Source organism: Dipodomys spectabilis, unplaced genomic scaffold (genome assembly GCF_019054845.1).
Source record: "Dipodomys spectabilis isolate Male_0828 unplaced genomic scaffold, ASM1905484v1 ptg000098l, whole genome shotgun sequence".
Classification (NCBI taxonomy): domain Eukaryota; kingdom Metazoa; phylum Chordata; class Mammalia; order Rodentia; family Heteromyidae; genus Dipodomys; species Dipodomys spectabilis.
Genome location: NW_024870775.1, coordinates 12,234,064 through 12,246,641, shown reverse-complemented (window position 1 = coordinate 12,246,641; position 12,578 = coordinate 12,234,064). Strand labels below are relative to the sequence as shown.

Sequence of the window (12,578 nt, the reverse complement as noted above, 5' to 3'; positions counted from 1 at the left end):
AATAAAAAAAGTTTAAAAAGAAATAAAATACATACATGTGTAAAGTATATATTATGGGACTACAGGTCTGCACCATTATATGTAATATATATGCATTTTATACCCGTGTATATATATTCTAAGATGTTATTTTTAGTTTATTTTCTATGGAATTTTCAACAATAGGTTATGATTCATATTACTATTATGAAGACTTCAAAAAAGTCAAAGTATATGAGTGTGTGTGTGTGTGTGTGTGTGTGTGTGTGTGTGTGTGTGTGTGTGTGTGCGCGCGCATGGATATTTTTAGCCAGAGCAAAGTTAGAGTCATTCCAAAGAAACCATGATGACAGCCTGGGAAGCAATGTGCTCACGTCCCGTTCTTTAAAAACAATCTGTGTTGGCTATGTGTGGGGGAGAAGTGTAAACAGTGCCCTGAGCATTTTCATAATTCATCTGTTCATGTCTGGCCAGTTTTCTGGCTGAGATGCTAGCCAGGAAAGAACTGCCCTGCTACCTTTTGACTCTGAAAATAAAAATAACTTCTGTTTTATCCTAACAGTAAAAACCTTATTTCCAAAGATAAACACTTTCAGGTGTTTAAAACTATACTTTGAAAAGGGCTCTGAGTTACTTTTGTTATTCTTTGAAAGCACCAGTTTTTATAATAACAAGTCTTGTTTAGGATTTCTTTTTTTTTTTAGTCTTGGTTTTTTGTTTGGTTGGGTTTTTTTTGAGGTGGGTCTCACTCTGAGCTTCTGTTTTCCCAGTGCTGGTATTACAGGTGTGCAATACTACCACACCCAGCTATCTTGTTAACTAGACTCAACAGAAGGCTGTCCTGGACTGGGGTGTGAGAAAACTTGTCTCCTTTTTAAGAAAAAAAAAAGTCAAAATCAGTGGCTGCTGTCTGTGTCACTAGAGTTCTGGTAACTCTAACCGCAGTCCTCTCTCTCCTCTGCAGCATGGTCTGAGACGGTGAACATGGACTTTTCTCGGCTGCACACGTACACCCCGCCCCAGTGTGTGCCGGAGAACACCGGCTACACCTACGCACTCAGGTGAGCTGTGGTGCTGCCCGGCCTGTGGAGGCTGTGTGCTTCCCTAGTGCACAATGCCTCCTGGGCCTTGCCGCTCCTCCAGCTGCATGCTGTTCAGATGTGCAGTCTGCGACCTTCCTGTTGCATTTAGTTCTGCAGGAGTGGCAAGTTGGCATGGAGCCAGTGAGGTGGCCCCTAGAGCCCTATTCCTCTGAGTCAGCTCATCCGGTGACTTAGGTTGTTAGTCACCGACAGTGACTTGCCATTTGGACCACACCCAGTTACAATGGTTTGTGATCTGGATGTCAGCCTGTGGTGTGGCTAGTGTGGGATTTCTATTGATGGCCTGGTGGGTTTTGTTTTTTGTTTTTGTTTTGGTGCTTGCTGGTCGTAGGGCTTGAACTCAGGTCCTGGGCTCTGTCCCTGAGCTTTGTTGCTCAAGGGTACTACTCTAACGATTGAGCTACAACAACACTTCTAGCTTTTTGCTGGTTATTTGGAGATGAGAGAGTTTGATGGACTTTCCTGCCTGGGGTGGCTTTGAACTGTGATCCTTAGATCTTAGCCTCCTGAGTAGGGAGGATTACAGGTGTGACCACCAGCACCCTGCTGGCCTAGTGTTTCTGTGTTAGCAGAAATAATGTGAGAAGGAAAAGTATTTACCTTTTGGAAGGCCGTGGATTTGAAGCATGGCTTTGCCTTTGATCAGGCGCTGTTCTCCTTTTATTCATGGTCTGAGATCGAAACCTGGACATTTGCTGACCACCTGTGCCTTTGTCCTCTGCCAGTAGGCATGGAAACCTGAGCCCTGTTCAGCTATGAGGTGGTGCCAAAAGGGTTAGGTTGCTAGATTGGTAAGGACCTGACTGTAGGAAGGAAACTTGGACACCTGGCAAGATGTACAAGGTGCAAGGAGGCTCGTGTCAGTTTTCATCAGCTTGGCTTCTGAAGGGGAAAATTTGTGGAAACCTGAAGAAAAGTAGGAAGCGTTTTAAGGAAATTTTTTCAATGCATTGCTTGGGTTCCATGTTTGCTGATTGAGCCTCTGTATGACCCAGGTCTTGTTGCCCATGTACAGGAGTCACTTGGGTTTGGGTTTGTTTTGTTTGATTGATTCAGGATCTTGCTTTGTAGCCAGGCTAGCCTCAAACCTACAATCCTCCTGCTTTAGTCTCCAGGCATAAACCACCACGTCTAGCTGGCACTTTATGTGAGGAGCCTTTTACTGTGTCAACAGAACTCTTCCCTATTCATAGAAAGAGTTATTCTTAGTAAGGTCTTCTTAGCTTTTATGACCTATATTAAGTACTGTGTTAACAGATCACAAGTGTCCAGCTGTCTCCTTTGGGAAAACTACCCTGTATTTCAGGGAGACTCACAGGAGGTACAGCTTCCTTAGCTAGACTTGAGGATGGATCTGTAAGTGTAAGTTGGAAATGGAAGAAAGCTGGGCAGGGCATGACCAGGTCTAGTTAGTAAGCTAGCCTAGGGATGCACACTCTATTTAAGGGGAGTAGAAAATATCCAAGGGGGCTGGGAAGGTGGCTCAGTGGTAGAGCACTTGCCTTGCATGCTCAAGGCCCTGGGTTCGATTCCTCAGCACCACATAGCAGGAAAAAAAAAAGCCAGAAGTGGCACTGTGGCTCATGTGGTAGAGTGCTAGCCTTGAGCTGAAGAGCTAAGGGACAGTGCTCAGGCCCAGAGTTCAGGCCCCACGACTGGCCCCCCCTCCCCCCCCCCAAAAAAAAAAAATCCAAGAATTTGAATCCACAGAGCCATGTTTAAAGTATAGGACAAGCCGGGAGCTGGTGGCTCATGCCTATAATCCTAACTGTTCAGAAGGCTGATCAGAGAATCATAATTCGAAGCCAGCCTGAGCAAGAAAGTCCAAGAGACTCCTTATCACCAATTAACCACCAAAAAGCCAGAAGTTAGAGCCATGGCTTAAATGGCAGTGTACTAGCTTTGAGTAAAAAGGCTCAGGGGTAGAGTGCTTGTCTAACATGCATGAGGCCCTAGGTTCCATTCCTCAGCACCACATACACAGAAAAAGCTGGAAGTGGGTGCTGTGGCTCAAGAAGTAGAGCACTAGTCTTGAGCTGAAGAGCTGAGGGACAGTGCCCAGGCCAAGTTCAGGCCCCACGACCGACCAAAAAAACAAGCAAAAAAACAAAACTAGGGATAGTCAGGCGCCAGTGGCTCATGCCTGTAATCCTCACTACTCAAAAGGCTGAGATCTGAGGATCACAGTTCAAAACAAGGCCAGGCAAGGAAAACCAGTGAGATTCTTATCTCCAATTAACCAGAAGTGGCACTGTGCCTCAAATGGTAGGACGCTCACCTTGAGCTGAAGAGCTCAGGGACAGTGCCCAGGCCCAGAGTTCAAGCCCTACAACCAACCAAAAAAAAAAAAGCTAGGGACAGCAGCGAGGCCCTGAGTTTCAAGCCCCATGCAAAACCAACAAAAAACAACAACAAAAGTGTAGGACAGCCAGGCACTAATGGCTCATACCTGTAATCCTAGCTACTCAGGAGGCTGAGAACTGAGGATCCTGCACACTCAAAGCCAGCCTGGGCGGGAAAGTCCCTGTGAGACTCTTATCTCCAATAAACTACTCAAGCTGGAAGTGGTGCTGTGGTTCCAGCCCCATACTCTGAGTTCAAGCCCCAGTACTGGCAAAAAAAAAAAAAAAGTATAGGACACCATGGTCAGGCCTATGAGGTGAGAGCAGGTGGTGGCCTGCACAGCTGTGCTGGGGGTGCTGGAGAGAGGCTCAGGAGGGGGAGGGTGGGGCTGGGAGGGTGCCACTCACATTCCTGGCAGCTCTGCCAGGGTGTGAGCTCAGAGACAGGGCTAGGAGAGTTTGGTCTAACAACAGAAAATGTGCAGCTTGGCAAAATGATGAGAGCTACAAGTCTGAGCAGGAGTGAAACTGCCACAGAGGTTGTAAGCCAGTGCATAGTGTAGCATGGAGAGCTTGAGGGGTGGTTTCTGGGACACTGAGCTCCTGTGCTGGCTCTCCGTATTTCCAGCCTCTTCTGAAAACTCTAGTGGGGGTGGGGGGAAGTTATGTGCGGATAACTCCTTACCCAGCTCAAGGCTGTCCCTACTCCTATCTGATGCCATGGAGGCCTCACCCACAATGCACTGCTCTTGTTAGCATCACAGCCGTTCCACAGTGAGTGAGTGTTTCTGCCGTCACCCACTCCAGCACACAGCAGCGCTGATGATCTCCAGGTCTGACACAAAACCCAGTGTCACACTGAAAACCAGTGCCTCACACTGCGCACAGTGTCCTAGCCAACCCATTCTTGGTTTCCAGATCCTCAAGCTCACTTTAGAGTAAGCTTTTAAATCAGTCCAGGCAGGGTCCTTGCCTTGTATTTGGGCAATTTCCCTTTCCCTTCCTTCCTTCCTTCCTTCCTTCCTTCCTTCCTTCCTTCCTTCCTTCCTTCCTTCCTTCCTTCCTTCCTTCCTTCCTCCCTCCCTCCCTCCCTCCCTCCCTCCCTCCTTTCTCTCTCTCTCTCTCTCTTTCTTTCTTTCTTTCTTCTACTTGAGCACCACGTCTGGTTTTTTCTGTTCATGTGGTACTGAGAAATGGAACCCAGGGCTTCATGCATGCTAGGCAAGCACTATACCATTAAGCTACATTCCCAGACCAATTTCTTTTATGATTCTTGACTTGTATTTCCTGTGAAGTGGTGTTAGATCTGAAAGTTTGACCACTTTTTATGTTTGAGACAGTCTTAACAATGAATAACTAGGCTTACAGGTGTGAGCCAATGGTGCCAGCTCCTCTTTGTTTCTGTATTGGTGTGGTTATATGACTAGTGGGTGGTGTGATGGGTATGTAGTTTCTAGCCACAGTCTTCAGGACACCTGTGGTACTGGTTGTCCTTTCCCTTGTAGTATTGGTTGCCCATGCTGTCAGCTCAACCTGTGCATGGGAAGTCCACCTCAGCGCTCACATAATGGGTACTGCACTGTAGATGGCCAATGCCTGTTACTGCTTTCAGAGAAGAGGTTTCTCCCAGGAGTCTGCTGGCCCTGGCCTGTTGCTGCTGCTTTTCTGGGCACACCAAGTCTCTGTCTTCTGCAACCTCTAGTGGTAGAGGAACTACCACAGTGATTCAGGCAGACCATGTGCCACTAGAAGGCCAAGTGCAATGAGCTCTGGACACTGCCAGTGAGCCAGCCCCATAGAGCCAATTGAGCAGAGAATGGGTGGGAATGGAAGGCACTGGTAGTCATGGGAGACTGTTGATTTTTTTGTCATGGGACCCACTGAAAATGTGTGGGCGTTGGTGGTAAGAAGAACCATAGAGAGTTGACAAGGTTGGCAATTACAAGGAAGGAAAGATCCCTGGAGAGTGGAAGAGTCTCAGAGCTTGCAGGTTCACTGTTGTAGGACTCCTTTCCACAGGAGCTGAGCTGAGCTGAGCTGTGTGTGTGTGTGTGTGTGTGTGTGTGTGTGTGTGTGTGTGTGTGTGTGTGTGTGTGTGTGTGTGTGTGTGTGTTAGGAGAAGGCCTACTCCTTTCCACAGGAGCTGAGCTCTGTGTGTGTGTGTACCTAACTGCATGTGTGTTAGGAGAAGGCCGACTCCTTTCCACAGGAGCTGAGCTCTGTGTGTGTGTGTGTGTGTACCTGACTGCATGTGTGTTAGGAGAAGGCCGACAGGCAGGAGGAGCTCCTCCTAACTCTAGAGGACTGAGTTGGATGAACCCACCAACTTTTGTCCTCCTCAACACTATAGAAAAATTAATTGTGCATTTAGTTGAATTCTTGTGGGGTGGTGTTGCTGAAAGCCGGGGCTCAGGGTCCCTCCTGCATCCACCTCTGGTGTCCTCCCCTGGGGGAGCCACCTGGTGAGGGATTACTGGGCCTGCTGTGCAGGAGGAGTAGCTGTGACATGCCTGAACTCCCATCCCGGCAGAAGTCAGAGGTGCGTCAGATGAACAATGCAGACCATGATCCTGTTAGGCTTTGGGGTACTAGGGAGACCAAGACTAGAGGCTGGGGTGTTCAGCTCTGAATCACTGATCCTCTCCTCCCTTTCCCCTGTCCTTCTGCCCCTAACACAATCATGTTATCTTAATCAGGAGCTTAGTACTTCCCAGCTTGTGGTCAGAGATGTGTGATTTGTTTAGTATATATAATGTGTCAGACTTTGTCATTGCCTATGTGTACAGATGCGTGGCTAAGGGTTTCAGAGACTTCACTCTGTAGTTGTGCTTCTGGCAGGGACAGTGTGGTGTAGAGCAGGGTAGCTCCTCTCGTGGTGGGCTGGAGGCAGAAGCCGAGATAGTTGTACCCTCCCCAGAGGTGGGTAGCCCTCCAAAGGCATGCCCTTCCTCTAGCCAGGTCCTATTCCCTTAACTTTCCAGAACTTTCTAAATGGCACCACCAGCTAGGGACCAGGTGTTCAAACCCATGACCCTGTGGAGTGCACCTCATGCTCAGACCTGAGTATAAGGTGAGGTGTTTTCTGTTTCATGGAGGATATGTGGGCTCATACTGTTTGATGGGGATATGTCCTTTTTGACCAGTGTCGAGGTCTGTGGAAGAACCCAGCACCTGCATTTCCCTGATGAGGGAAGTGGCCGTGGGACTTTGTGATCTGGAATTGCCATCGTGCTGATTCATGCCAGTCGATTCTCATGTAATATAACTAATGTGAAAAAATAATATTTGCAGACTAAAAGTAATTATGTATGATAGTCTACTGGACAAAAACTTTTAGATTGCATTGAAACTGGCCTGCCTCCATGTCTAGCCCAAGCCAAACAGTGCCCCTCTTGCCTACTCAAACCTCTGTGTGGAAGAACAGAGGGCCTTAAGTCTCCTAAGCCTGTGCTGTCAGTACTGGAGTTTGAACTCAGGGACTAGTCACTGTCTCTTAAGTATTTTAGCTCAGGCCAACACTCTACCACTTCAGCTAAAGCGCCACTTCTGGCTCTGCAGCTTCCTCCCTGGGCTGCCCATCACATCTGGACTGGAGGAGGGCTGCTGGTTGACAGCCTCGGCTCTCAGCCAGTCTACTGCCTGCACCACCTGTGTGCTGCCCAGGGGTTCTGGGCTCTTGGACATTGGGTTTTGACTCAGAAAAAAACTCTGTAGTCACACAGAACATTCTTTTTAAAAAATTTTTGTTATTATAAAGGTAATATACAGGGGGATTACAATTGTATAAATCAGGTAATGAGTATATTGCTTTTTGGGCACTCCTTCCCTTGCTATCTCCCTTCCCTTCCCATTCCCTTCCCACAAGTTTTATACAGGATTTTGTATGATCAGAGGCACATAGGCATTGAGCCTTTGTGTCTCTTTTTTTTCTTTCTTTCTTTTTTTTTTTGGTGTATGTGTGTGGCGGTGCAGTCCTGGGGCTCAAACTAGGCACTGTCCCTGAGCTGCTTTTGCTCAAGGTAGCATTCTACTACTTGAGCCACAGCACCCCTTCTGGCTTTTTCTGTGTGGTACTGAGGACTTGAACCCAGGGCTTCATGAATGCTAGGCAAGTACTCTAACCACTAAGCCACATTTCCTAGTCCCTTGTGTCCCTTTTTTAAAAAATTATTATTATTTTTTTTTTTTTGTCGGTCGTGGGGCTTGAACTCTGGACCTGGGCTCTGTCCCTCAGCTCTTCAGCTCAAGGCGAGCGCTCTACCACTTGAGCTACAGCGCCACTTCCAGTTTTCTGGTGGTTTATTGGAGATAGGAGTCTCACCGTCTCTCCTGCCCGGGCTGGCTTTGAATCTCGATCCTCAGGTCTCAGCCTCCTGAGTAGCTAGGATTACAGGCGTGAGCCACCAGTGCCCGGCAAAAATTATTATTATTTTTTTAATTTTTGTTGGTCGTGGGTCCTAGGCGCTGGCCCTGAGCTCTTTAGCTCAAAGAGAATGTCCTACCACTTGAGCCTCAGTGCTGCTTCCAGTTTTCTGGTGGTTAATTGGAGATCAGAGTCTCACGGACTTTCCTGCCTGGGCTGGCTTTAAACCTCGATCCTCAGATTTCGTCCTCCGAGTAGCTAGGATTACAGGCGTGAGCCACCAGCACCTGGCATGTGTCCCTTTCTTAAGAATAGCTTCCTTTTGTCTCGCTGTATGTGAATGCCTAGAGTAATTAATTTATCATGTCTGGGTGTATTTTAGATCTAGCTTCCACATATGAGAGAATATGTGTCATCTGTGTCTCTGAGCTTGGCTTACCTCACTTAACATGTCTTGTTCTAGGTGCATCCATTTCTGCACATGACATAATATTCTTTCAAATGGCTGTGTAAAATTCCATTGCATTTAGGCACCACATTTTGGGGGGTCTATTCATCAATTGTAGGGCATCTGGGCTAGTTCCATTACTTGGCTATTGTGAATAGTGCAATAATGGACATAGATACGCAAGTGTCTTTACAGTATCCTGGCTTGTGGTATCAGGGTAGATGCCCAGGAATGCTGTGCCTGGGTCATAGGGAAGATCTGTGTTTAGGGTTTTTTTGTTTTGTTTTTGCCAGTCCTGGGGCTTGAATTCAGTGCCTAGGCATTGTCCCTGAGCTTCTTTTGCTCAAGGCTAGCACTACCACTTAAGCCATAGCACCACTTCTGGCTTTTCTTGTTTTTGTGGTACTGGGGAATTGAATCCAGGGCTTCATGCATGCTAGACAAGCACTCTACCACTAGCCCCCTATGTTTAGTTTTTTGTGGAACCTCCAGGTTGCTCCAGAGTAATTATACTAGTTTATATTCCCACCAGCAGTGCGTTAGGGTTCCTTTTTTCTCATATCGCCGTCAGCATTTGTTGTTCAGATTCACCATGTTGGCCAATCTTAACTGGAATAAGATAAAATCTCAGGGATGTTTAGATTTGCATTTCCTTTATATCAGGGATATTGGAGTGATATATCTATGCATCAATTTTCTAGTTCTGTGGAAAATATTACAAGTCACAGACTCACTTTTGTATCTATATGGCTTTGGTGTATTTTCTAGTTCTGTGGAAAATATTACAAGTCACAGACTCACTTTTGTATCTATATGGCTTTGGTGTGTTAGGCACATAGATGGCTCTGGAGCTTACCTTTCTCTGTCCTCCTCATGCCCAATTGTATTAAATTTTTTTTGGTTGGTTGTGGGGCTAGAACTCTGGGCTTGGGTGCTGTCCCTGAGCTCTTCAGCTTAAGGCGAGTGCTCTACCACTTTAGCCACAGTGCCAGTTCCAGTTTTCTGGTAGTTAATTGGAGATAAGAGTCTCATGAGTTGGCTTTGAACTGTGACCCTCAGATCTCAGCCTCCTGAGTAGCTAGGATTACAGGTGTGAGCCACCAGCGCCTAGCTCCCAATTGTATTAAATTTCATGGTGTAGCCAAGTGCACTCTGATAGAGTTACCTAGAGGTGTGGGGATCCTTATGGACTTCACCTGTTATCAGGGCAAGCAGAGGCCTGTAGGGTGTCTGCAGGTGGATTGAGGGTTGGGGTGGTGAAAGTATACCCACAGGCACCTGTTCACCGATTTTTGTGTTGCTTTACTTTTACTCTAAAGGCATCATCCAGCAGCAACATCTGTTTAAAACTCAGGTTCTCTTTAAAAGCAGGTTGCTCCTGCTTATGGTTTATTCAGTTTGGTTAAGACTTGGAGCAGCAAGTATCATTTATATCTCCCACACATTTTTCCTTCCAGTTCAAGTTATTCTTCTGATGCACTAGATTTTGAGACTGAGCACAAACTGGATCCTGTATTTGATTCTCCAAGAATGTCCCGCCGAAGTCTTCGCCTGATCACGACTGCATATAGCACTGACAGTGGCCAGGCTGTGGACACACACTCCAGCAGCAGCAGGGCTGTGACGTTCAAGGACAGAGCAGCCAGGTGAGTTCTGCACAGCTTGGTGCTGAAACGAAGCCAGGAATCTTTCATGATCTCCTGGTGCTTGGGGGGGGGGGGGGGGGGGGGGAAGGGGGCAGGGAGGGGAAGGAGGGAGAGGGAGGTGTGCACGCCAGCTTCAGGACAAGTAAAGACTGACACTAATTCTAGAGACCTGAGGGAGGGTGCCAGGGGCTGACAACTGCAGGGTATAGCTGGTGGGCTAAGTTCCATATGCTTACAGGCAGAAGCTGCCTCACCCTGGTAATGGCCTGCACCTCAGAGTCCTACAACTGTGTGTTGAAGAGGGAAGGGGCTTGACCACCTGTAGCACAGATGACCTGATCTTAGTGGTTTGATTGTATTCCTTAGATATGTTAATTAACACAGAGACATGAATTTGATCTGTGAATGCCCATGTCCCTCTACTGCCGCTAAACCAAGAAGCAAAAGCTCACACAATCTGGACAGTGAGTCAAAGCATAATCTAAAAAATAAAATCAAGAACAACATTATGTTGCTCTTTTAAGAGCAGTGGTTCTCTATTAATAGAGTTCCAGCCTTGAGTTAAAAAGCTAAGGGCAAAGCTAGATGCTGGTGGCTCATGGCTGTAATCTTAGCTACTCAGGAGGCTGAGATCTGAAGATCACAGTTGGAAGCAAGCTTGGACAGAAAGTCCTCATGAAACTCTTTACCTCTAATTAATTACTCAAAACCTGGAAGTGGCGCTGTGGCTCAAATGGTAGAGTGCGAGCCTTGAGCACAAAGAGACTTGGGGACACAGCCTGGGCCCTGGGTTCAAACCCCACGACTGCCAAAAAAAAAGCTAAGGGACAGTGCCTAGGCCCTGAATTCACATCGCACACAGGCATGCACACACACATACACACAGTGGTGATTCTCTCCCAAATGAGGGCTGCAGGATTGCTGACACCTCGCTGGGTCATCTAGAGTATTACATACCCAAGAGTCAAGACTCAGCAGATTGGTAGTTAAGCCAATAGCCAGTGGACTCCAACGTAAGTTTGGTGTGGACCTGCGCAGCTGTGCTGAGGTGAACAGTTGGGGTGCACACCTGGCGACTAAGGTTCACCATATGCCTTTCATCACTACCTTTCACCTCCACCCATCCCGAGGGCCTGGTGTCACCACTCTGTGTTCCCACACTCTGTGCTGGATAGGACACCAATCATTTCTAAAGGCTTTTCTCTTTGTCCAGTATGGCAGGTTTGAATGCAGTAGTTATTATAGATTGCTACCTACACTTGTGCTTAACACCATTCCAGTGGCTAAGAAATAGTAGGGAGCGTTGATGTGTGTGGTTGGTTACGAAAGTGGGGGGGCCATTATATTAGGTCTTTTTTTTTTTTTTGTCGGTCATGGGGCTTGAACTCTGAGTCTGGGTGCTGTCCCTCAGCTCTTCAGCTCTAGGTAAATGCTCTACCACTTGAGCCATAGTGCCACTTCCAGTTTTCTGGTTGTTAATTGGAGATAAGAGTCTCACAGACTTTTCTTGCCTGGGCTGGCTTTGAACCACGATCTTCAGAGCTCAGCTTCTTGAGGTAGCTAGGATTACAGGTGAGAGCTACCAGCACCTGGCTATTGGGTCATTTTTATGTATAGATTATTTTAGATTTAAATGACTTTTGATTCATTCTAAAAATGACCAGAAATTATTTTGTTTGCAATTTTAGATGGAGTTCCTGGACTGCAGCCTAAGAATTCAATTCCTTGTGTAGATAATGCCTTATTTCATGACAGCAGGAAAGATAGTTTGCTGCAAAATGCTCTTTATTCTCTGCCACATATTGGTGTTGGTAAAAACCCAATCATTTTGCAATTACTAAAAAACGTCTGTCAATTTGTTTCTTGTTCCTTTCTTCTTAGATCAGTAAAGCAGCGCAAAAGCGCAAGCAAGCCGGCTTTTAGTATCAACCACCTGTCAGGGAAGTCTGCGTCCTCTGGCATTAGCCAGGACAGCTCTTGCAGCCTACAGAGCACTTCAGCTCTGCGGCCTCCTGTGCTGGACGAGTCTCTGATCCGTGAGCAGACCAAAGTGGACCACTTCTGGGGTAAGTCACTGATGATGTGGATGGCCTTGTCTCCAGCATGGTTACTTCTGCAATTATTGGTATGTGAAGAAGCAGGGTATGGCCAGGTGGTGGGTTTGCCACGGGCAAGGCAGGGCTATCTCCATGAAGGCTGTGGGCACTAATTCCATGTGTTGTCTGCCTGACTGAACTGCATTGCTTACTTTCATGTGAAAGATTAAGTGGTGACTGTTTTCTAAATACATGTCTTTTATGATGTTTAAAGATAGATAGTGTAGGGCTGGGAAGGTGGCTCAGTGGTAGAGCGCTTGCCTTGCATGCATGAGGCCCTGGGTTCGATTCCTCAGCACCACATAAGCAAAAAGAAAAAAGCCGGAAGTGGCGCTGTGGCTCAAGTGGTAGAGCACTAGCCTTGAGCTGAAGAACTGAGGGACAGCACTCAGGCCCAGAGTTCGGGCCCCACGACCGGACCCCAAAAAAAAAAACACACACACACACAAAAAAAAAGATAGATAGTGTAAAGCCAGGGTGCTGGTGGCTCATATCTATAATCCTAGCTACTCAGGAGGCTGAGATCTGAGGATCGAGGTACAAAGCCAGCCTGGGCTGGATAGTCCGTGAGACTCTTATCGCCAATTAATCACCAGAAAAC

The 12,578-nt window shown here is 47.0% G+C and overlaps 1 protein-coding gene across 5 annotated transcripts in view; it reads left to right on the top strand.

Annotated features, from left to right (window-relative positions):
- Sun1 (Sad1 and UNC84 domain containing 1) overlaps positions 1-12,578 on the top strand; it is a 52,489-nt gene that overhangs the window by 15,159 nt on the left and 24,752 nt on the right. For 4 of the 5 annotated variants that reach the window (XM_042686647.1, XM_042686649.1, XM_042686646.1 and 1 more), the window contains exons 2-4: positions 944-1,040; positions 9,693-9,881; positions 11,763-11,947. In XM_042686647.1, coding sequence (XP_042542581.1) covers positions 964-1,040; positions 9,693-9,881; positions 11,763-11,947 — 451 coding nt within the window. In that variant the 5' untranslated portion in view covers positions 944-963. The remainder of the gene's footprint in view (positions 1-943; positions 1,041-9,692; positions 9,882-11,762; positions 11,948-12,578) is intronic. The other variant, XM_042686648.1, reaches the window with a different exon arrangement.